This window comes from Haliaeetus albicilla, chromosome 3 (genome assembly GCF_947461875.1).
Source record: "Haliaeetus albicilla chromosome 3, bHalAlb1.1, whole genome shotgun sequence".
NCBI classification, from domain to species: Eukaryota; Metazoa; Chordata; class Aves; order Accipitriformes; family Accipitridae; genus Haliaeetus; species Haliaeetus albicilla.
In genome coordinates, this window is record NC_091485.1 from 18841863 (window position 1) to 18867991 (window position 26129).

The window sequence follows — 26129 nt, forward strand, 5'->3', positions numbered from 1 at the left end:
TGATGTACTTCAAAGCTGCTAAGATTTTGAATGAAGTTTTTGTGCAAATTGTCTTTATAGACTGTGATAATAAAATATTTCTTTAAAAAATCAAGGTGAGATACTGTGCCTAAAATCCTAAATAGGTAGGATATTTTAAGACAATTTTCAGATAATTTTAAGCGTACAGTAGGGAAATGTAACAACATACCCATTCTGCCTGTTTGTTTCAGCAAATACATTCTAACCTTAGAATTCTTGATGTCATCGCCATTTACTTAAATGGGATCAGGATAACATGACCTGTATTTAAAACCATGATATGAATAGAGGTGTATTTAAGAACTTTCAAATTACTTTCACCATCTGGGTTACTTAATTATTGCACCTAATTCTTTTACTAGAGCTTCAGCTATTACTGGAGTCTCCACAGTTAAATCAGGGAATTTAATTTTGTTTCTCTCTGAGTATGAACTGTCACTTCAGTGAAATTCCTTCAGGTTGGATAAATTCCTTAATAATAGAGTAATGATTTGTCTTAATCTTGGGGATTATAACATATGAACAAAAACTAGAAGAAAAATGAGGGGTTTGTTTCAATGTTTTAATGCAGCAGATAAAATATAAGTTGAGACTGATACAATGGAATAAATTCTGCTTTCATTTATGCTAATAAATTATAGTTCTCCTTAGATAATATCTACAGTGAAACTTGAACAACCAAAAAACATGTTTATAATTATCAGAACCTTTGAATAAATTGGAGAGTTATATTACACTTGAGCCTTAATAGAGTAAAATTACTGCTACTTCATTAGAAGCAACTGAGTCCAACAACATTTAACTGCTTAAATTTTTACATATTCACTTTGGGGGGAACAAAACAAAACCCCAAAAAGCAAGCATTCCCTGTGTATGTTTAGACTTGTTGTGTGTCTTATATCAGGAGTTCTTTCACTGAATGTCTTTAATGTATACCTGAATAGTAAAAAGAATTCAGTAGGTATGTCTCTCTACCCACTTAGTGCATTCAAAGACTCATGGATATAAAATCATTTTGAAAAAGATCTCCCCTGAATACAGTAGAGAAATTTTCCTAACTCTGAATGTATCTAAACCAGACTGAATCTTGTTAAAAGGGTATATTTATTTTCCTTTCATATTTCTTTTCTGTTAAATCTGACATACTTTGATTATATTTTTTTTTGCTTTGCTTTTATTACTGCTTTGTCTTAAATAGCAAGGCTCATTATATTGCAGAAAGCATTAGCTCGTTATTTCAGTAGCAAACAAACATCACCCAGAAGTTAAATAATCCTGTATCTGATGTCTATATTCTTTGGAAATGAGTGATTCATCTGATTCATTGGAAATATTCCAAATCCTTGCTGCTTACCTGGAAGCACTTGGAAGTTTTTTCACTGTTCTCATTTGACAGTCTGTTGCAAGTTGCTCTAATTTAGTGAAGGTCATATTTAAATTTAGCAATGTCCCCAGCTATTAAAACCTGGGTAATACTAGCCTGTTTCCACTGGGGAATGCTGTGGTAAAAACTACATTAGTATACCTGAGGTATGCAGTCTCTTATAACAACCTGTTTAGACATACTCATCCATGAGATGCTCTTGAGAGTTATGTAGGGCATCTAAGGATGAGGTAAATAACCCAAAAGTGTACTTTGGTTTATCCTAACCCCATTATTTGTTCACTCTTTCTAAAAGTGTGTCTTTTTCAGTTCCCGAATTGGGTACTGAAGAAACAACAAATTCCTTTGTTACAAATGGAAATGATAACCAGAGCAATAACTTGCTCCCTCTGTTATCTAGCTGGAGAGGAACAGTTAGGTTTACATACAGTTTTAACATGCCTGTCTTTTGGACTGTACTACAGAATTTTATCACAAAAATTTGTGCGTGTTTGTGTCTTCTCCTAATGCGTCATAGAAAATTTAAGACATGTAACTCTTGACTTCAAGGGTGTCTGTGGGTATGTTTATGCTGCGTCTTGATTCCAGAAGCACAGCGTGGAGCTCCTGGCAGGATAATTTGAAGTCAGCAGTAGGACAGGTTAGTCTTTGCAGATTGACTAAGTGCTGCCTAATACCAGGGGTGGTGGCAGAGTTGGTGGCGGAGAGGAGCTCTGCCCTAAGGAGTGCCGTGGCTAATGCCAGCTCCAGGCTCTCGGCACTCTTACTGTAAGGCAGAGCGATTCTCCTTTGTGAGGTGTGTTGGAGATCTGCTGGTAAGAAATGGGAGCACTTAAACATAATAATTGTAGTATAAATTTGTAATAAAAAATTTATTAGAATTCGTGAAAGACAGTGCAAATATCGTTGTGACTGGTTGCCATATCTGAGGTCCCTGTGGGAAAGTTCAAAGTTAGTTGACTCACTTTAGGAGCTGGAGCTTTATAGCATCTTTAATCCCAATTTAGGGATACAAAACCTGAGTGGCTTTTGGAGGAAGGGAGAATTTTAGGGAGGGACAGGCATTTGAGCTGAAAAAAAGCCCTTTGCTGCTGTAAGTACAAGCCTGTCCTTAGGCTTTGTTGCTTTGTTTAAAAATTGAGGCAAGCCTAGGAAGGGGATGAAAGCTCAGACAGTGCCCTATTGTGCATGCGGTGAGTGGGGAGAATGGCATGCAGATTCTGCCTGTTCTCATCTACGCTTCAGCAAGAGTCAGAGACACATATATATGTTGAGGGGAAAAAAGGATTCTTCTCTGGGAAAAAAAAGATAAGTGAAGTACTCATGGTAATTTCGATCGAGACTTTTGCAAGTCTCAAACGTTTGGTTCCTATACAAAGGCTGTGTATTTGAAGAGTTGTTGAGAATGTTAAATTGGCAGTGTTCCTTGGAAGAACATGATTTGTGTCATATAAAAGACCTAAAACCCTAATGAACCCCCTTCCAAGAGGCATGCCTTCATGTGTTGGAGGAAGGTATACGAAATGGAAAGTTCCATGCAGTGTTTGTGTATGAAAAGAACCTGAATGGTTTGGGGTTTGTTTTTGCTGCATGTGTAAAAGGAGCGCAAGGATATTGTTTTTATATCTTGTTTGAAGTCAAAGTGCTCCAGCAACTTTATCGCAACTTGTTGAAAAAGAGCAGTATAATACGAGTCCAGACTGGTGTAGGAACTGAAAGAATACTCACTTACGGTGAGACAAAATTCCCCTTTCACTAATGATTTAAGCACAACAGAGTACAAGTTCAGTCTGTGAGAAACGTTGGTGTGTTGGTTTTTTTTTTTTTTGGTCTGAAGCCATGACTTTCAAAAGAACTTGGTGAGAAGGTGTAAAGCATAATAACGCAGACTTCCTTGTTTATTTTTTTAAGTTATTTAGCCACTGACTGATTTACAAAGACCAGATCCTTCGCCAAAATTTAAATCAATCAGGAACAAATGAGTTCTAAAATTCAAGGCGCAGAACTTTTTTTATTTTCCCATCTGAATCAAGCAGTATCATTTATCATTAGTGCTGGCACTTATTTCAGTGTCCTGCAGTTGTTTTGGTGTGTCAGTGTACAACTCTGGTTTAAAAGAGCCTTGCTAAGTCCCTCCTTACCCTTGTTTTTCCTGCTGTACCTCCATTTTCACATATAATTGTTCAGAACCGGTGACTTCTTTGTAAATAATTGGTGCTTTTAAAAAAAACAACTTATAGTCCCTGATTATCCAACTCAAAACCCCCACATATCTATCAATTAATTCATTCAACTGTGAAAAGCTTTTCCTTTTTTGTTTGTATTTGATTTCTATTACAGGCAAAGTGACAGCACTCATGCCTTTAAGCAGCGATGAGCTGAATGTCTAACCTTGTATATTATGTTTCTAGTTATATAGAGGTAGAAGTTTTATTTGTGTGAAGTTGCATTAGTAGTTTTGTCCATGTGAAGAAGCATTGATGATGCTGTGACTTCTGTTTGATGTTCATATGGCACTTGTGTGGTTTTTACAAGATCCTTGGTAAACCAGTATTACTGAAAGCGTTGAGTGTTTTCAGTTTTAATGCATGTCAAAGCAAAGTTTCTCAGTTAAGATGTTCACTGCTTTGTCTTTCAGCGAGAAGAATCTGTGATGCTGACAGACGCTGAATAAATATGGTTTTGGTCACGACTCCTAAATAAGGAGCTGAGAAACTGAAATATAGGTCTGAATTGGTGCTGTTGCAGGCTTTCGTGTTGTGTCAGCTTTGCATGTATTATGAAATCTGTTCATAGTACATAAAAATGCACAAACCGTATTACTGAACTGCAGAAGCCCCGCTGCTGATACATCAAAGAAAGCAGCAGCTGTCATCCAGTTTTAGCCACAGTGCTTTTGAATGCCTTAATCCTCTTCCCAAACAGAAGGAGGCAGAGAGAGCACACTTTCTTTATACACCCCCCCCCCTTCTATTTTTTTGAAGTGGTGGTGTAGCAAAATCCAGAAGCTGTGTTCAGCAGCCCTCACTGCATGGCACAAGACATTATTTTCTTTGCATCTAATTTGGACATTTCAGTCCTCCTCATCTATGCTATGCTCTTTCAAATTTAGTTTTTATTAAAGTTAGAAATTACTCACATTGTGTTTACTCCCAAGTGTTTGAAATATCAAAGCAATTATTCAATTGTACTTCATTTTCATTTAGGTCTACTTCAAATTGGAATTAACTTGGTATTCTTTGTTCCCTTTCAGTGGCTGAAGGGGTGTATGTTGAGATTGTACTCAGAATCTGAGTTACAGGAAACATACATGTCTACTAGTAGAATATATTTTGTTTTGTGAAAATTTTCACATTTTCAGATTTTTTTTAACAATGCAAGTTTTACAAGACACTTATTACAAAACAGCTTCTCTAAGAAGCAAGCTAGATATGCTGCAAATGTTAACTTTGATCTGTTACAGCTATTTTTAAGGTCTATATGGTGCAGTGTCCTGTCTCCAAAGTAGGTCATGGCAGAAGTCTGGGGAAGGGTATGAGAACTGAGCAAGCATGCAGTGATGCTTCCCTGGTATACTTTGCTGTCTCACTAGCATTTCCCAAGTCAGAAGCTCTTCTTTGAACTAAAATTAAGACAATTTTTTCTTCATTAATTTGCCTAATCACTTTTCTTAACTGCATTTTAAGAATATTTTCCAAATACATATGAACACATTTGAGAGACTAGGTGGGCTTTATGTTTGCTTGTTTATTAGCACTGTCCTGCAAAGTGAATTTGCACTGCAAAGTAATCTCAACAGAGGAGTGAAGTATGCAAGTGTAAAGCTGTCAGACTACAGCTAGTTCATTAAATTGTCTGTCTAGGTAAATTAATAGGATATCATTTTAAGTCTTTGCTAACCTCCAGCCTCCCAGACCAAAAATACTTTGCTGTGCTGAAATAAGTAAGCTGGTAGAGTCAAATTTCATGTTTTAAGAATACATTTTTGTTGTCCTATTTACCCAAATAGAATTTCAAAAATCTGCATTAAAAAGTGTGTTGACCAGGATAGTACTGAAAGCCAGATGAGAGAAAATGCCATTTGATGACAAGGTTTGGTATGTTTAGAAATGCTCCTCTTATTAAAGTTGCTCTAGTGCCAACTACTCCTACACTGGAGTCTGCTCATTTGTGTGACATGCTAGCCATCACAACAGACAAGGAAGATCAGAGATTACATGCAATAACTCCAGTCCTACTTCCATTGTCAGACAAGGATCTCCCAGCAGTGACATTACCTTGTGGTGTACTCCTGCAAGCCCATTTTCCCTTCCCTCTCCATTAATACCCATTTCCAAACTCCTCAGTTTGAAATGCCATCTCTTTACATCTTTAAAATGCTAGAAGCTTCAATATTACTTGTAAGGAAAATAATTCATGCCAAGAAAGAAAATGTGCATTTAGCATTTTGGGATGTTCGTGACTTTTTTTGCTAGCTTACATTGAGTAAGACATCGTCTGTTTGCTTTGCTCTTGACAGAGCACAAAAAAGCAGTCTCAAGTTCAATGAAAAATTGAGGTACTACCTCATTACTATGAAATCCAGTTGTTGGTAGTCTCAGTGGAATATGTGTGCCTCCACCGTCTGTGCAACAGACAAAGGAGTTCTTGTGGGCTGATGTCCCAGTGCTCAGTGAGTTAATATTGGGATGTCCACAGCTGTGTCCAGACACCTCTCAGGTCAATGAAGAGATGCAGAAACTGAAGGGCAGTTTCCAAGTGTCATTAATTTGTGGGAGGGGGGAGACCACTCATGTTAGTTTATTCTTTCTTTTAATTTCTTCCCACCTGCCCCCCCCCCCAAAAGGTCATATGCATGTAATATAGTTTTACAAAGTCTAGAGCAATGTTATTTTGATGTTTGTCATATTAGAAGGAAAAAGGGAAAATAATCTAAAAAGGTCCTGCTTCGTTTTAAATTATGAATTTTTATTTAAAACTTTGAAATAAGAAAGCAGTAGGTATGTGGCATGACCTGCTCTTGCATGTTCTGTGCTGCATTACCGAAGTACTACTGTAGGTATTACAGTATTTTTCTGTTTAATTTTGATGTTTATTGCCCTCTCAGTGGCTAAGTTTGTTATACAATCACCAGAAAAGGGTGTTCCTAGACTGACCTATTCATTCATGTAAATGGCATTAATAAATATTTCTTTTTCACTTTTCTAGGTTATTGAATCACTAGGGATTATTATATATAAAGCCCTGGACTATGGTTTGAAGGACAATGAAGAGCGGGAATTAAGTCCTCCACTGGAGCAGCTTATTGACTACATGACTAATACCACAGAAACAGATGGGAGTAGAGATGAAGGATATGATGCTCTGGATGAAGGAGTGGAGGATGATGATGATGACAAAGCAGAAGTTGAGGCCATTCATTCCTATAAAGATGTCATGAAGGTACAGTAATGGGCAGCTTATATGATATTTCACTGTTTTTATCAATGAGAAAATCAACTTTATTTTCCGTGTTATTGTCCAGTGTGATACTGGCTGTATCATTTTCTGATTTCTCTGGTCATTCTGTAAGGCTTGCTTGCAAAAATGACATGCAGTAGTATTTCATGTTTGACAGTAAGCAGCAGAAAATCCATGATCAACTCTATCCTTGGATGTGCCATTAATATCACATTCTGATTTCATCCATGCACTGGATAGTCAGCCTTCCAGTGTAATGTCTGTTGAATTACTTTGTGTACACGTGGATACTTCACGGGCTGTTTGAATTAATTCACCTTTTCATTAGTGTGGTGTTAGTTTAATTATTCCTTATCAGTTTCTTCCTTTGCCATCCTTGTCTACTGAAGCAGAGGAGTACTTTTATAGCTTATTTGTATGGAGTGAGTCAGGATACAGTTATTTCATTGACAATCATTATGGTTGTGGTTCTTGACCTGAGTTGTGAGATTTGGAAATAGAGCTTATGTATTTTGATTGCAACAGATTCTTTAATGTTATCTGGGCTACCGTGAACAATAATTTAAAAGTATTAAGCCTCTATTTTCTATAGAGTAGTCTTCAGTACAAATTTTAGAGCCCAATGAGCTCTTAGTACAGGCAGAGTTATTAATAAGCATGGATTTTGACAAAATTTGTATAATTGGTTTACCTCATAAATAATCTGAGAGTTTAATACAGGTTGGAAAATTGTATGCTACCTTGTACCAGAGGATTGAACCCTGTATATTGCTTCTTCGTAAATGCAAGTCCTATCTAAGGACCAGAAGCTTAGTGTGTCACAGAAAATAAGAGTGTAGTGGTGGAAGCTGAGACTAGAAGAGTGTCCAGATAGCACATCAGGACACATTAGCATGCAGAAACAAGACCCCACTAAAACCTGCCACTTCTGATGAGTTGACAGCAAAGAGGGAAGCTCTTAGGAGACTGGAATGGGAGTTACTTTTGTTTGAGATGCTTTTGTATCCTCCTTGTATCAGAAATAATGCTAAATGCTTAATGCCTTTGTTTTTTCTCCCTCCCTCAGAGATGCAGGGGTCAGAGGGAGCAATGAATGAAATGGCTTTTTGCTCCCCCATGATGGGGAGTGCCTGGCTGGATGAAGTGCTCTCCCCTTCAAGCCCCTGCCACTCCCTCGCTGCAGGCAGGAGCGAAGGTTGCTTTGCTCTCTCTCCTCCCTGTCGCCCAGTCATCTTCCCTAGAAGTGGCCAGTAGCACCCTGCTAAGCCTCCGTGGGAGCTTCTCCAAGCCCAGCGCGGTGTTACATAGAGGATAGATGCAATATATTATCTTTTCCCCCAGTTTGGCAAAAATGCTGTGAATTGGTAGGACAATCAAAGTTGGATCGTTAAGAGGAAGTTTCGCTTAGTGCAGAGGCAAAAGAGACATTTGCATATGCAGAGCTGAGGGCAGTGTCTTGTAGAAGTGATTTCTTTGCAAGTTCTTTACTTGATTTCTGCAAACAAGAAAAGATAAGTTTGGAAAACATCTCTGAACTCCTTCAGTTACACTGGTACACATCCCTGAAATACAAAAAGGCTAAGAAAATGTTTGGTCAGATTTCACCCAAGATGGCACCTTTCTGGTTCTGCTTTGTTAATACGTATCTCTGCTAGTCTGAGGTACCTGCCTATTTATATGTTTTAAAATCAGCATCTTACATTTTAACTTTTATAATCTTTTTCTACTAATTTTTTATCATTCTGGAAATGTACCACTTTTGTGACTTCACCTTAGTGAACTGAAGTTCGGCTGTCATTTCTACATCATCCTAACTTTGACTCCTCCATCCCTTGGAATTCTCTTGTCTTGCTGTTTTTGCTTTTGCCTAAAATATTTGCTGCAGACTTAACTCTGCAACTCGCCTTTATTCCCTACTCTGTGTCATTACTGCATTGACAGTACTAGAATGGCAGCATTGTTCTGCCGCATTTTTGACAACCGGTGCAGATTTGTAAGATCCTTTTTTCTTGACTTCATACCTTTTCAGGGGTAAGACCATGTTTTGCATGTGGCTTTTTCTCCACCCCCACCCCAGTGGTAATCTATATTGCAGGCTACACCCTTATTTACCCAGTGACTGTTTCACAACAATAGTGTGACCATGAGGCTCGATTATTGTGATTCCCTCTCGGCGAGACTCAACTGTGAAGCTTTCTCCTCTGCAGTTTGTAGTGAATGCTAAAGCAGGTTTGTTCACTGAATTGAGCAACTGCTGTTCTTGCCTACCCTGCGTTCTTGAAATTGCAGGCTTGGAAAATGGTAGAGATGGGATGTGTGTACTTATATTGATTTTCAAGGTTTTAAACTATATAGTCTCCAGTATGGACATGATTTTGTCCTTGAAATGTGATTATATGTTTTGTCCTTCCCCACAAAGTATCATTGTGAGGTCCAAGGCCTGTCTACCACCAAGACTGAATTTTTCACCATTAATCACTAATGTGGGTGAACCTATTTTGTGATTAAAACACAGAGATAGACAAGATATGTGTCAGATTTTTCTGTAATGTAGAGTAGGCAAGGTCAATCCTGAACCCTCTCCTAACCTGGAAAATGCTGAGTAACATGGTGGACACCTTTTCCCAAGAATTGGGAAAAGGGTAAATGCTAAATAGTACTGCCAAGATCATCATTGGCAAAGCTCCTTTTTGGAGAAGACACAGACAAGCTTTTGTGCTGCTTCTTGGTATATTTGGCTTTTGATTTCCTTGGCAGGACCAACCTGCTGCACAGACTTGATCCACTGTTTTTAAAAATGCGTCTGTGAAGGGAGGAGACATTGGTTGCCAGACGCTTAACTTTTTTGGTCTTTGATGTATTTCGGATATGGCAGCCCTAGTGCAAATGATGGGAGAAATAGAGACAGTAAGGACTGCATGTTTTCAGACAGATGCTTTCCTTGTTTGGGGCTCTCTTCCTTGCCCGCCTGCACAGTAGATGCACACCGTGCATCTACGGTACAGAAAATCTGTACATCTCGGGAATGCCAGGTTCCCTGCGCACATACACAAGGACAGAAGTGTACATATACAGTAATCCTGAGGGGTCAGGAACACAGTGGGTCTACAGTACGTGTATGGCTTGGGGAGCCTTGGGTCAACAGAGGATATAGACAGAGTAGGCCTGGCATGCTGGGCGGTGTTGGGCTTGCTAAGGGTGTGTGAAGCCCTGTCATGTGGCACCTTTATCATGGTGTGTGGCCCTCCCTGATACCAAAACGAGATCATGCAGTTTATCAACCTCTTCCAGGGTATGCTCAAACCCTAATTCCACTCCTAATCTTAACATTATCTAACTCCTTATCCCACAGATCTCCGCAGTCAGATGGTTTAAACCAGCACCACTTTTCATGTTAACCTGGAGGCGCTTTCTAAGCTGTAGTTTATCAATATCTGCTGGCCTGAGCCCCAACCCTAAACCCAATTCCAGTATTATCCTTTATTCTAGGCCAGCACCCTCTTCTAATTCCAGATGTAAATAAAGCCACATTACCCTTTGATAGCAGGTTTTAGTCTGTGCTGGTATTTGCTGGGCTGAACTGCCATGCTAGCCCTAGCTCTGTCATTTCTTCCAGCTTTCAATGTCATCGTAGCCAAATCGCTACTACCAGTACTAGACTTTACCTTAGCTCCTCTTCAGAGCAGAGGTGTTGCAGTAGTATCTGCAAGTCGTGACACTAACCTTTGTCACTGCCTCCGCTACCTTTTTCTGCAGGTCTCGTAGAAGATACATAAGGAGGCAGTGGTCTTCCTGAAGCAATATCTTGCTCTTACTTATGTTCACCTTTCATCCTGAAAGTTAACTCAACTTTAACAGGAACGCCATCTGTAGCTGAGCCACACCTTCTCATCTCAGAGACAAATATGGGTGGATGGCCCCCAGTGCTCAGTGGCCTCTGGTCCCAGGCCTTACCCGAGTAATCACTTTTAGGTAGTGCAGTAATAACATTCATTAATTCTGACCAAAAATTAACTGTCGTGCAACTGCTGCTTCACGAAGACGAATTAGTGACCCAGGTCCCATAGTAAACAAAACTTGTACTTAGGAAATCCCCATGCTGACCTTTTAATTTGTATGAAAATTATTTTCAGAGCAGCATATGCAGTATTGTGTTATCTTGCTATAACAAATGTAAACAAGGTTACGGTTTGCGATATTTTTATTAGTACAAGTTCATGTTTGTGCTTTGCTTGTAAGCAAGGAGGAAGAATGAATAATGTTTCTGTCAAAAAAACCCCCATATTTCAGGTATTTTAATTGTCCTTTCATCATTGGCATGGTCTCTAAACTGAGAAACTTGTAAGTCTAGGTGACTTGTATGTCTTGGTAGTTCAAGTATATGACAGACTTTTTTCAGCTGAAAGGAACTGAAATTTAGTGGTGATACTGATCTGCTTGTGTTTTGTTTTGAGTACTCTGATGGTAGTACAGATCAAGTATCTACGGTATGTGTAGAATTATAGAGGAAAAGGAGAGTGTGTCCTATCTCCATGTGATTACAGGCGGCATGAGAAGATCTACATTTCGATCTAGGAATTTTGGAAACTCCCTCTGAGTTTGAGGGCATACGTTATTATCATAATATGGTATGTCCCCATGTAAGTATAATATGGGAACCTGTCAGAGAGGAACCAGAAAATGCAGTTAAAAACAAGTCTGGGTATTTGTTTATGACAGACAGTTGAAGAGTTTATGTTACTGGAATTCAAAGGCCCCTAATTTTGCCTAGTCCATGAGGTTAAAATTAGTAAGATACAGCTTTCTGTGAGTGTTATTCTGTTTAAGGCTGGGTCAGCTTTAGCAGTTTTGTATGAGCCTGCTGAACAGTATTTATGCTTCATTTCAAAACAAGCAGCTTGCAGTGTGCCCTGTGACTCTGTCTGAAGCTGGTGAATATTTTGGAACCTTACTGAGATGGTAACCAATGCCCCAAATGTTGTCAGTACATTTTATATTAAAAAGAAAGGCAACAACATTATGCATTTGTGAAAATCATTATGCTCAATAAAGACAAGCCATCAGCTCTCTTGAGTCCTGTTCTTAATGTACTTAAATGTCGCATGCTAGTCTTTATCTTGATATATCTTCTTTTAGAAAAAGGCAATCTATGTCTCCACATGGGTTGGAAGTCCTCATTTCCCTTCACTTTTGTTGTCACAGTACTTGGGTTTGATTTGCTGGCTTGACCAAAAATTAGTCATCATCTACCTGTGGATCTTCAGTTGTCCACACAGATCTGCTGTCTGAGACTGCTTTTGTAATGTCAAGGAACCTCCCGTCCCAACTCTTTAGGTCCCTGAAAGTGCAGCTACCTAATTTTTGTACCTCTTAAGTTCTGAGGGGACAAGTTCTCCTTTGGCTGGTTTTTTTTTTGCAGTTTAACTCTGTGGGGACTGTAAGCTAGAAAGAAACCAATGATTTTGTGAACACCACCCTGTATCATGCTGCAGTGATAGGGCACCCTCAGGTGGATGCCCCTTGGGAGTTTGGGCCTCTGAATGTGGACCTTCATGGTGCTGGTCTGAGCAGGTGGTGACTTGTGTTGGCACGCTCCCTGGCTGCCCTTTCTGTGCTGCATTGACAGAAGTGGGACCTCTGAGTTCAGCAGCGAAGTCCCAAGGACCAGTGCTCATCTCCTGTGCTCAGGGGCTTAAAAACATTCCCTTTTGGGCTCTTACCCTCCCAAAGCATACTGACTGAGAATATCTCTACCCAGTGTCTTCAGACAGACACACAGACATGGTGAAGGTCCCAGAAAAAAAATTGCTGAGATTGGGTTAACAAAAAAATGTATAGGTCTTGACCGAATAGGACCCATCCACAGGCATTTTCTTATTCCTTCACCATTCTTTGAGCTAACGTGGAGTTGTCTTAGAAATGCAGTAAACCTGCTATTTTTCTCTTGTCCAAGCAAGCCTTGCACATCATGGTTATTCATTCAAACCATAGTGTATTTCTTCTGTCTGTGCTGTCACCTTGGCTGGGATCCATGTCACCTATATTTAGTCAAAGCATCCCAAAAGGTTTTTTTGTTTGGTTTTGTTCTTTTAACTCCATCAGTTCCTTCGTCTGTTTTGCTGCAAGACCTGTCAAACATTTGTGCAGGCACAACTGAAGGACTGGCAGAGTAAACTGTGCTGCTGGCTGAGTCATGAAAGGAGTCAGCGTTTGAAGCTCTGGTACTTTGCAGGCGCAGGGAGCTGAGCTGAGGGCAGACTGTGCAAAATAAAGCAGGGCTGTCTCTCTGCATGTTTGAGTCTTCGTAATGTATGAGCAGTATCTCCATGTTGTTGGTTTTAAAATAACATCGTTTAACAACAATAATAGGGTTTTGATAGGAAGGGCTTTATAAACAGCTGCAGAGCAAGTGGATTTATGACAACTGAGAACTCTGCAAGTGAAAGATGAAGTAGAAGCAGAAGTAATTTTGTACTGTTCACAGTGCTTATTTTGAGAGGTTTTGTTTAGAACTGCATTATACCAAATGTACTTGCAAGGATTATACCAAATGTACAAGGAAGTTGTCCCTCATGACTTTGGTCTTTCCACCAAGAAGAAGGGCTTTTTGTTTTTTCTTTGCTTTACCTATTCTCATACAGAACAGTGGAAACATCCCTTCCAGCAGCATGGGCTTATATGGATTGGAGTGTCTTATTCCAGGCTGGGAGACAAAACCAAATCACCTTTTCTGCGGTGATTTTTACCTTCCCATTATGGCTCACAGTAACACATCTACACCAGTTAAAAAACCCTGTACCCATAATTCACATAATTATACTGGTATAACCTGTCTAAGGTCTAAAATAGTCTGAGGAATCCAAGGAGTTGTCCAACAAAAACAGGAAACACAGATTGGGTGTTCAGATTATTTTTATGTATGGGGAGGTTAGAATACACCTGAAATTTGTGTGTGGCCTTTACGCATCTAAAAGAAGCAGAGTAGGGCATGGACTTTTTTCCCATCTGTTTTATGCTGCAATTATTATAAATAATTTATACATGGGTAAAAATAAAGTTCCAGTTTTTAGTGGAGGTGGAAGGATTCTTTGGTGGTAATAGTGTCCCTTAGTGCATAAAATGCAGAATTTGTCATGTCAGAGCTCCAGTTTTCCCTTTAAAAATACAAATGTCTAAAACGTGCAAAGCAATCTGTTAGAAATAACATATCTGAATACAAGGTTTAATCTGAAGTATCAAAGAACCTGTGTTAGCCTGCGCTGCCTAAAATAGACTCTAGAGACTGAAGTGGATCGATGAGTGTTTACTTTCACAAGGTACGTTTTGTTTGATCAGATTAATCTGAAATTCTAACTAATGACTGGAAATCAGGGTAATGGTCAATACAGTAATGCTGTAGTGACCCATAACAAAGTAAAAAAAGAGCAGAGCTGCAGTGACAAAAGTGACCCGTATCTTCTCTGCCTTATGGATTAACTCCAGCACTCAGCTGGGCAATGCAGACAGACTGACCTGTCCAGAGCTGAAGGGATGTGCCTGAGAGTCTGTGTCTTCAACTCGCAACTGCCTCCCCTCACCAGGTGTTAAAACTGCACAGAAGGCCACAATGGATTTTTCAGATTCACCGGCAGCCTCGTAAAGGCAGTAGATCTGCTCAGAAAAATTAGCCAGGACAGCAGCTTGTCTTATGTTAGGGTTTGGCAAAGGTTCACCTTGTCAGAATCTAGTTTCCACGCATGTAGACTTTGCAGTCTTGGATGTTTGTGGTGTTGCAGTTAGCTTTTTAGCTGGACTGGCTCCTTTTACTGCTTTAAAAACACAGGCCATTTTTATACAGATTTCACATGACATCTTCTGTCATGTCTGTAAGGCACAACTGTTCTTTGTTTTCCACGTAATGCTAACATCCCATAGGAAATATCCCATGTACCTTGTCAGTACCGCTTGTATTATTTACATTATAAGTTTGATATTTGTTTTAGTAGACAAGTAAATTAACGGTGACACACAAAACTGCTGTACAATTTTCTCTCTCATATAACGTTATGCGTTGAAGGTTCCCAGTAGCTGCCCTCACAAACCATATTCAGAACAGTAGATTAACTTGTTTCTGCAGTTTTAAAGTTGTGTGTACACAGCTCTTGTTTGAAGCGGGTGCTGTAGGTGTTCTTGTAGCTGTAATGCTCTACAGGCACAAGAGAAGCAGGATTTATGGGGTGGGGGAGAACTTCTCAATTAGGCCAACTGATTTAGCTGGGGGAAAATACATTAGCCCTTCCAGGCTGAAACAAAAGGTCCAATGGCAGAGTCTCCAAGTGCTTGTCTGCTATCAATTTTGGAGTCTCTAACTTCTGTGAGGTGTTAGAGCCTCACAGTCTACCACCCCTTTCAGGAGAGACGTCAAGAGGAAAAGTGGCTGTGGAAGCTTTGCCTTTTCTAGTTCTTGCCACGACACAAATGACTAGATTTAAGGACACTCGGAAGTTTTTCTTGCTGATAGCAGTTGTGTAAAAAACTCTGGGTATTTCAGTTGTCAATATTGCTAGTTCAGAGTCACTTTAAGGGTGGTATAATTGCATTGCCAAAGAAAATGGAAGCAGCATAGGTGCTTATGCCTCCTTGTAGAGGCATATTGTACTGTAACAGCAACATGGGAGAAGTAAAGAAACAGAGTGAGGGCCCTTTAATTAAGCCCTGTGATCTTCTTGCTTTTGAATTATTCAAGAGGGAGCCTTGGGCTTGAGGCAAAGTTTCTTTTGGTGCATTTATTTCAGTGCCGGTAACACTATTAAAAGAAATGAAACATTTGGAGGAAAGTTGTTTGAATTGACTTAAAAGTACCACTAATTTTCAAAAATAGTAATCTATTTTTTAAATATGCTCTTGATTACTGTGTTCCCATGATGCCATTTTCTGCTCTGCTTTGCTTAGTGTACTGTTGCATGCTGTATTTTAGAAAAATATTTAAGTGAGATAAGGCCATTTGATACAAAAAAATAAACAGTGTACATTAGATTGTGCTGTCCCCTGAAGATCTGAATCTAGAAGTCAGAATATCGTATTTATCCCAAAGATTGGTCTGAAGACAGGGAATGTTTTGCATTTCTTAGTAAAAGGATTTTTACAGTAGGTTTTTGTTTAAAACATGTAGTTGCAACATCCTTAAATAGTATTGTAACTGAAGTAGTCTTAAGGGGTAGCTTTCAAAAGACTATTGTCTGCAGGATGCATGGCCCTGAGTGTATTTTAAATGATTGATTTGTAAATATTTTTAATGAAATAACACAATGGGAAAAGCAGTATTCTTCTGAGTGATGGTTTCAGTGCATTTCTCGGATAGTTTTAGCTTTGCCAACTGCATCACTTGGGCCATACTATCACAAAGCTTGTGCATCTGTGCAGATGAGTCTTGTATGCATACTGGTGGAGAATTATGTGAACATTTCATTCTAGCAGCCTTCCTAATAACTCGCACTAACTTGTGCAACTGAACAAAATGGACCCAAGAGATAAACTCCTCGAATCTACTGAGTTTAGCAGAGCATTTTTTGAAGGGAAGGTGTAGGCTAGCCTGGATGCTATAGAAGACAGCAGGCACAGGAATTCAGGGGTTTTGTGTGGGAAGGCAAAGCAAACTGGCAGAGCTGAGTAGCAACCATGGCTACTCATTGTTAGGAGACCCAAACTAAATCATATAAAGAAGAAGATTTAGCTGAGGGATCAGCAAGGGCAGGGAGCTAAGAGATCATGCTCAAGGAAGCCAGCTGCATGCAGGGGCAATGCTTCATACGCTGCTCTGAGTTTGCTTTGTGTAAAGCCTGTAAAGAAGGCACTAGGAAGACTTTTTCTGGAAGCCTGGTCGGATGGAAAACAGAGGAGGTTTTTTGCCTTTGCCCAGAAGAGAGAACAAACCCCTTTGTTTTATTGTTATTTATGTATTTGCATCTCTGAGAAAGGGGCTAGAAACTTGATTTTAAACACTAGAAAAAACAGGCATTTGTTTTACTGTTATTGACTTCATGATGGCAAGGAAGAACAAGATACTTTGGGTGATTTAAACCAAAAGAGAGTTCTATGTTTTTTTGCCTGGCTTTCTCTTAGGACAAAGCAAGCTTGGAGTTGGGACAAGAAGGTCCTAATGAGCAATTGTATTTGTTTTTCCTTTTTGGCATGCCAAGATTTCTTGATGTGAGCACTAAGACCAACACTTGCTTTAGATGAGCAAATTCTCTTGAAGCCAAATCTCTTTATGAACTGGTCTCTTCTAATCAATTCATGTTGACCAGTCCACTATATCATACTGTGTGTAACAAGCCCTCATATATGTATTTTATGCAGTCACACACACTCGCACAGGTAGATGTAAAATATCACTGTCCTCAATCCACTTTTTCACATGGAAAGATTATAAGGTGATGTTTGAAAACATGATGGCTTTGGGGGAAGAAAATGAGCTGTAGGGCTTGTTTTTTAAAAAAACTTTGACTTCTGTGGTAGCATGTAATATTAACAAACAAATGAAAAAACTGAAGTTCAGGAGAGTATTAGTCAGCATGATTTATTAAGTCTTTTCATGTCTGGACAGAGGAATCGTGTCACAGTAGAAATATTTTTAATGGCTCAGAGGTAAAAAAAGAATAGAAAATACGTTTTCCAGGCAACACACAAGTTTGGAAATAAAAATATTCAGTAAGTTAATTTTGCCCTTGTGTTTGCATTTAATTTCTTATAAACCTATACAGAAAGTGAAGGTATTCCTGTACCTTAGCTTGATCAAGAAAGCTGGGGACAGTTTGTGTAAATCCATTTAATGTAATTTTAAAGCAGCTTTGAACGTGACAAGTGTTTAAGTGAATTATGTTGATAGACAGGTTTCATTAATTAAAGTGATGTCATTTGGTGTCTTAAACAGTTGTCCTGATTCTTCATTCTGGGCAGTGTAATTGGAGGTCAACACGTGGTCTGCTTTACTTTTAAAATGAGCACAGTGGTTACTTTCAAAGGCCGATGTCAGTCCTTTTCGCATTTGAGTGTATTAGTGAGCAAAGGAGGGGCATTTATTGCAATTTCTTGTCCTGGAAATGGTGCTTACTGCCTTCGGAGCCAAGGCGCTTTGCTGGGGACTTTCCAGTGACCAGTCTAGCTGCCAGAGGCACTTGGCCTCATGGTGTCACCTTCAGCAGAAGTGCTGAAATCTGTCCTTCTGGAAAACCTTTAAAAAAAACCAGACTGCAAAATAGTTGCAAAAAGCGTACCTCTGAACACTACAGGTTGGTTTTTCTTTCCTACCTGGGCCTGCTTTTTGTCAGGAGTGGCTGAAGAAGGAGGGAGGAGAGGGGGTGTGCCCGCTCCTTCCAGCTCCTCTCCCAGTGGCCAGGGGATGCATGGCACCCGTCTGCCCTCCGCCTGGATCCAGGGTCAAGCGACCAGGAAAAACAGGATGGGTGTCTCTGTCACATCCAGCACCTTTTCCACCATAAAGATGAAACTCGAGAGGTTTGTAATCTCCTACCAGGTATTATTTCTGCCTGGGTGCACAGCAGCAAACTGCTGAGGTGAGATAACTGGCAAGATAACTAGGCCACCTCCCCACTAGCCTCTATTGTCTTACATGCCTACCACAATAAAATAATTAATAATTTTCTTTACCACTCTGACAGATAAAGATAACCTCTCCTTGAGGTTAATTTGGCAGCTATCTAGGCCTTTTAATGAAGGTGCTGCAAGCAGAGTGGTTTCTTGGCAGCTCCCAGCTGGTGTCACGCAGAGTTTGAGGGAACTGAGTCCCCCTCGCCTTCCCTGCCTCCCCCAGCTCTCGCTTGGCGTCGTCTTTCTCATGGGACCCTGATGTATACTTCAGGATACTGGCAAAAAGTCCTTTAGAAACACTTAGTTTGGGGCTTTTTGACAAGAGAGTGATATTTTCAGCTATCTAAAGCTGTAAGCTTTAACACTTATTGGTTTTATACCAGACTTTTTGTAGATGTGATGGTACATCCTAAATTCAGTTCAGAGCTGTCAACAAACTCAAGCTGAGGCACTTTGCTGGTGTCTTAGGTTTGTCCCTTTATCCATTGCTATCAAGTTCTTCTATATGAAGTTGATGTTAAACCGGCTTTCATCTTGCTGAAGGTAGCAGTGTTTGAAATAGATTTATGTATTTGCATTTCTAGTTACCTGTACTTTGCTCTTTAAGTCTTGTTTATTTTTAAAATAACTGCCCTGAGTTTCGGCCCTCTAAAGTGGCTTTATCATGAAAAATGTCAGTACAGAAAAGAATTACCCAAGAGTAACAATTGGTCATTGACTACATGCAGGAGAGCGCTCTACCACGATCACCCCTTTGATAACCTTACTCTCCATGGACTGAGGTCACTACAGTATTAATTACCTTCTAGAGATTTAATTCCTTTTATATTTCTGCATTGGAAGGCATTGGTAAAGGTATCATGAAAAAGCATCTATTTCAACGGACATGTAGTAGATGCCTCTGCAAGTGCCAGGGGTTTAAAAGGTAGCTTTGAAGTTGAAGAACTGAGCTGGGAGTTCCTGCCTGACTTGCAGAGATATATCTTTCGTGATATGTAACTGAGAACAGGTAAATAATTACCTATGGTGCAGGTCCTTAGAATACTTGGCACGAAATAGTTTAATTATTTTAAGAGGTGTGTTTGAAAACAAAGCACTCATGCAGCAGTTGACTGAAGAACTAGGAAGGTGATTTGCCTCCTTCCATTTTCTCTTTTTCCCTTCAGATAATAAGATTTTGATGAAGAGGCGGCTGGTAGCTGGTTGTGGTGTGTGTTTTTTTTATTGCTGTTTTTTCTTGTTGTTTCTTTTTCCTTAACTATTCTCTGTCAAGGACAAAACCCTTTTACTGCGGAACATGCTTGTTTCTACAAGGCTGCTTCTTAGTTAGTTAAGAATGGTAAGACTTATCTGATGTGGTTGAATTAACCTGAAGTGCAAAATTATGTTAATTAAAAGCAAGGTAATGAGAGCTGGGAAGACTCTTCAAATACTTTAAACTTTGTATTTGTTTTCCAATGCTTTTTTTTTTTGAGTGTGCAGAGAAATTTATTTCAAACAGAATGCTCAGCATTTGAAAGCACAAGTAGCTCTTTTTGAAAATATAACAAACTTTGCTTGTTTTTGCAATCAGAGATTGGCTGAGTTGCGTGGCTTTGCCTCCTTCAACAAGTGGCACATTTTGAAATAAGCAACCTAACTGTTAGAAAGAACAGCAAAACCCTAGGAAAGCAGAAGAAATGTTTCTGAATTTAGTTTATTAGTGAGAGACGATCTCTCTTGCTCTGTATCTTTGGGTTCTCATCTTGCACTGAGGTCCGTGTTGTTCATCCTTTTTAGAAGCAAGGACTCATTCCTATTCCCTCCAAGGAGTCATGATGTTAAAATAAAACTAATATATTTTAAGATTGGAGCAAGAGGTCAGCCTTTAGATTGTACTAGAATCCTCACAATCTCTTAATTAGGAATAATGAAGATTACATTTCATATATATTCCTACGAGTTCAGGACCTAAGATTTCAGAAGAACCACCGATTACTACAGATGCATAATAATTCACTACAGTTGTCCATTCTAAATTTTCATATGGAGACTGAAATCTTTTTAGCAGATAGGAGTGCAAATGGACCAACAAAGCAGGGACATGATGGAAAAATATGCTGTATCATCCTACATGATTTGGTCAGCTATGGCTTTGATCCAGAATTTTTAAATTTTCTTTACTAGAAAAGATTCCTGACCAGCTCCTCGGTAGGCTTTGCTTCGGCCTCACATCTCGATTGGCAAAATAGAATTGGTAATTCCCAGTGTCACAAGGGTGAGAGAATACATGCAGCATGGACTGCAAGGCAGCTACTGTGATGGAGCCCCTACAGCACAACTGCAGTCCCCACAGTGTAGACTCAGTGCAGTTTGGGATCTATGAAGCGATCTTGAATGCTTGACAGAGTGGTGGTTTTACTCCTGTTGCTGCTGTTGGCAAGAAATGTGTGGAGCCAAAGCAAAGCAGTAAAGCTGTCTTGCCCTCAAGTCTCTGAGCAGTCAGGGCAGTTATAAACACCATCTGCAGTCCCTACAGGTGGTTAATCCCACCTATATACAGGGCGTATGTCAAAGCCATTGACTCTAGATAATTCAATTTCTAGTAATTACCATACTGGAGACAATTTCCAGGAACGGAGTGTGCATGGAGTAAAAGGACAAAAAAAGCACCACCACTAGAAATAGAGGGAATTGGGGAGAATATAACACCTTTTAAGTTCCGATTTATTGGATATCTGTTCTGCTTGAATGAGCAAAGATATATATTTGAATCAAAATTACAGTATTTTATATTTAATCAATTCATTTAATCAATAAATTGTGGGTTAAATAATTTTGTTCATACCTTAGAGTTGCATATGTTTTAAGTGTTAACATTTATGTAACTGATACGCTTGATAAGACAATTGCAATGTAGATTCAGTGGCTATAAATTCTAACAAAAAATTTTTAAGCATGCTTGCCTAGAAGAAGAAGAGGAAGAATTTTTCTGTAGGCCTTTTTCATGCAATCAGAGTTTCAAGACCTGATTTCCCTGACAAAGGTACTACAAATAAGGAGCACGGCATACATGAAGGAATAGAATAGGTTTCCATACACTGAGATCTAATGAAAGCAAAATGAGACTGGTTAGAAGTTGCTGGATTTATTCATTGGGAATGAAGTTTAAAAGCTTGTTATGTTTAGTAATGCAGTTTGTTTGGTTATGCAGCTGGAAATCTGTTTTTTTGGATAGGAATAAAAAGTCATGCTTCAGGACAAAACATGAAAGCAAATTATTATTATGCCTACTGAGAGAAGTTTCAGTGCTTTACATAAAAACAAACAAGCTTCCCACACACACACATTTTAAAGCTCTATACGTGAACTGTAAACTGCTGCCAAGGAAAGTGCATGTTTTTATTTTAGTTGATATATTTTAATTGGATTTTAAGTGGCTCATGAATAAAACTGCCTTGCATTAATATATTGTCTCTCATCTAGTAAGTGTGCAGACATCTGAACTGTTTAGTAATGAGATTGATGGGCATTATTGAAAAATTGATAGAGAAACAACCTCTCTTCTGCATTATTCTCCCCTTCCTTTTCTAGGTGTGTCAGTAAGATTTGGTTTCTGATTTGAGAGTCATCCCCCACCATTTTCTGTTGTCTTTTGATAAAATTGTTTTCTCTTTTATTCCATTTGAAAATTTCACTATTTTCTACTATTTTTCCAGAGATGCTCGGGTTTTTTTCAAGCAGTACCCTGAGTGTAATGGCTGCTTTATATGCTTGTATGGAGGCTTGGGGAGAGGGGAAGAAAGAAGGGCATCTATCCTGCTCTCATTCTTTGCTGCATATGCCAAGCATCCTGGTAGAAAACCAACTCTCCTCTCTTTTCTCCTGAACAGAAGTAGTAGTTCCAGTAAGAAGGTACCTTCCAGCCCTAAGGAGGGCCTGAGAAGCATGACAGACAACCATACGAAGTGACATTAGGGGTGCAACTCTTTGCTATCAGTTCTTCAGGTCTAAGTTATTTAATGATGTAAAGGGTGGTTCCACAGCTTAATGGGCTGTTACCTAAACAACTACGGGTAGCCCTGTGAATACGTACAGCCACTCCCCTCCTCCTTTAATTATCCAATTTTATCATGTTTCCCTATCTATGCCTCTACTCCGTTTCTGAAGCTAGTTTTCTTACCCAGATGCCTCCATCCTGTCCTTCACGCTGCTGCTCCTGCATGAAATGCAGATATGCGAGTAGTACAGATGAGAGCTGCCGAATGTACACAGAGCTGTTGCCATGTTGTGAAGCAGAGAGCTTTAGAAAAGGGTTGCTGCTGACAGGCTAACTAGTGGTTTTGCTAAATGTTGCAGGGGTTGACATTTCATGTAAAAAGAATGGGAAAAATATAAATTGTAGGATTTCACCCTTGCTCATGAATAATCCCATTGATGTTCCACTGAATAGTCAAAAGAACGAGAGCTAGCAAATTCAGATTACTGCATATTTATATTATTAATTCCTCCATTATTCTGCTGAGGAACAACAGAGCACAGTTTCTCTGAAACTAAGAGAGAATGCAGAATTGGTTTTCACTTAATTGGCTCTTTTGAAACAAGCCTCTTTGAGAAGCAGGATGTTGTTAGTCCACTGTGTAAAGACAGTGTAACAATACACCTAACACATATTCCAGAAACAGCTGGGGGGGGGGGGGAGGGTGTTGGTGTTTGAGGGGTAAAAATAGCTTAACAGCTTTCAAGAAGAAATGAGAATTTACACAAACACAGCTTTGCCAAGAAGTCTGCACTAGCACATAAAATTAGTCAGTCGTTGAAAAATTAATGTCAAAATGTCCAGTGGAAATATTATCTCACAGAAACATAGGTTCACCTTCATTTGAAGTCTATTTTGATAGTCAAGGTCTGCATTCTGTACTTAGAAGACTAATAAGGAGTAAGAATAGGGTTTACTGAGCATGGAAAATACAGGATGGGGCTTAAAAATTGAAATGTAGTCAGTAACGTATACTGTAGTTTGCTTTTCATTCTTGACACCCATGTAAGTTTTAAATGCTTTCAGAAGTGTTCGTAATTGTGTTAAATATTTGTAAGACTTTTTTTCCTAAAGATAGTATCATATAAATGTAACAATACAAATTGTCTTCACCTTTAATTGTTTCTGTCGTTGGAAAAGGTTCAAGTTTATGAGACAGTTCAGTGAGGTGTTAGTCTTGCAGTTGCTGTCTGTTGAAATTTTATCAAGATTCTCATCACTGCTTAAATTCAGTCTAATAGTGTAGAAAAGTAGTTAAGACTCTTCAAATAGCTGTGAAGTGTAAGATTTTAAGAAAGAAAATGAATCACAGTGCTCAGCACCTCAAGGCAATCAGTACCTGGAGGAAACAGTGTCAGGACACATATTTTGTTTAGAACAAAATAGTGGAGGAGAGTCCTTTACTGTGCACCGTTTTCATCCTGAGCATTACTGAATTGCTCAAGTTCTGCTTTGTATTTCTAAAAACAACTACAACATATGAAATGGCACTGCAGCATTTCCCAAACACAGTCTACCCACCTGGGTCTTTCAACTTTACTTCCATGCTGACTTAAGTTCTGACTCAGGAGAGCATTTGCAAACATTTGTTAGTCTGTTCATGGTTGACATTTAAGCATATATATAAATAATTTGCTCAAGGCCTTTAATCGTCAGAGTTTGCAAAACAGGGGGTAGTTAATGATGATGAAGATTGTATGATACAGGCAACTGGACACTTCTCTAAGGATCAAGATCTTATGCAAAGCACTGTTTTCAGTCCTTGCATCATCTAATTCCCATGTGCAGTTTTGGCTTTAATTTCAGCGGCTACATTTTTTTCTTCTTTTTACAGTCCTGAAAGAGGGAACCAACCAAGGCCATTATTTCATCAAATTGTACCTGTTATTGCTAAATGCAATAGCTTTGCTGCTGCATTTGGGTTTTCATATTAGAAAGGAAAATCAGTAAAGAAAGAATGTATTTGTTAAGCCATTTTATGGGGAGGATCACTTAAACCATTACATTTTGAACTTGTGTAAGGAGAGAACTATGTACTTCTCCTCTTGTCCACCTTAAAGCGATGAAAAACATGATCAAAACAATAAATACCAGCACAAGGGGAAAACCTTACCAAGTTGCTGGAGAACACTGAAATAATGAGGTAGATATGCCTGACACCAGCAAACTAGCGATTTGCCTCAGTTACCAGAAAACCTACCTTTTCCTTGAGGTGTTTAAAATTAATTAGGAGCTCACATGTCAAGCAATTGGACATTCCATGGCACTTGCAAATGATCATTTAAAATACCAATTTAAAAAGTTACAAAGCTTCTGCAGGTAGCTCTCCAGGAAGAGTAACTTTCTGGGAATACTTTCTGTACTTTCTGTGAATTTATTTTGTGGATTAATAGCTAACTCTGCTCCCATCCCTTTTGTCTTATCACAGTCTTACTTTGCTAGTATTCCCCTAAAGCCCTTTATCAGAGAGATCAGCTAGTCCTTGGCCCACTGCAGTAACACGTGGCAGAACCAGGGGCAAATCTCTGCCTGGAAAGTTTGAGAGAGCAGCTGTGAACTGGTGGGGAGCAGGTGAGCTAGCTCTAGGTGTTGTGAAAGCCACCTCAGAACTTGCACTGTGCCTCAGTCCCATGTACTATGCACAGGGGTGGTCCTAGGAGGCAGAAACATCTTATAAGCTCATGTCAAAACACTTCTTCCTCTGAACAGTCCATCCCTTAACCTTAGTCTGGATAATAAAGCAAAGCAAAGTACTCGGTTGAGTTTTGCAAATACACAGGTATTGTATTGATAAGATTTTTCCGGTAAGGCAGATGGCTCCTTGAAGTTCATATTCACGGGGATGAAAGGATATATTTTTTTTAATAAAAAAAAGTCTTGTTTACCTGCATGGAGATAAAATCTTTCAGAAAATAACCTTGACTTGGGAAGGCACCTCAAGCTGAGTTTTATTTTTGAACCTGTTGCAGTACCATACTGCAAAGGATGAGGCAGATACCTAGTACAGTTGCATGTTCAGCGATCTGTTAGTTAGAGTAATTTCTTCTTGTTGCTTAAGAAAAAGTACGTCTTTTAAGTCTATGTTAATACTCCAAGGCTTTCAAAACACTTAACAAGCCTGGCATTTGCAGGCTGGTAGTATGTTTTGCATAATATCAATAGCTTGTCTTTGTGGCCCATGGGAAAAAGAAATCCTTTTCTTCTTTGTGGTACATTTATACAGGCCCTCTGCCCACGATGATTGCAAGTGGAAACACTTTTTGTGTTTTGAAATCTTAATTCCAGCAGGCCAGGTGTTTTGATGAAGCTTCCAGTATGCATCTAGCCAAAAAGGTTTTGCAAAACGTGCCTGAATTTTAGTAGGTGTCAGTTGTATTTTTTGTAATTTTATGGAGCCCTTGATGGACTATATTCAAACAGATGCAAGAAATGCTGTTTGATCGGATGGTTAAATTGTGATTTCTGTTAACACTGCTTTGGCTTGGTGCACTCTGTTTCCTAGTCAATTGAGGATGAATTTGGACAGAGGAGCTGGCAAGGCTATGGTATTTACATAATGCCTTTTTTTCTGTGAACCCTGAATGTGGATGGAAACAGTCTCTAATCTTCTTAGTGATCTAAACAAAGATTGAATGCTTTGGGTCAAGCTGGGTTTTG

The 26129-nt window shown here is 39.2% G+C and overlaps 1 protein-coding gene across 4 annotated transcripts in view; it reads left to right on the forward strand.

Annotated features, from left to right (window-relative positions):
* The window catches only part of SPIRE1 (spire type actin nucleation factor 1), a 132826-nt gene that overhangs the window by 51985 nt on the left and 54712 nt on the right, over positions 1-26129 (forward strand). For all 4 annotated transcript variants that reach the window (XM_069778934.1, XM_069778935.1, XM_069778937.1 and 1 more), the window contains exon 3: positions 6614-6847. In XM_069778934.1, the coding sequence (XP_069635035.1) occupies positions 6614-6847 (234 nt within the window). The remainder of the gene's footprint in view (positions 1-6613; positions 6848-26129) is intronic.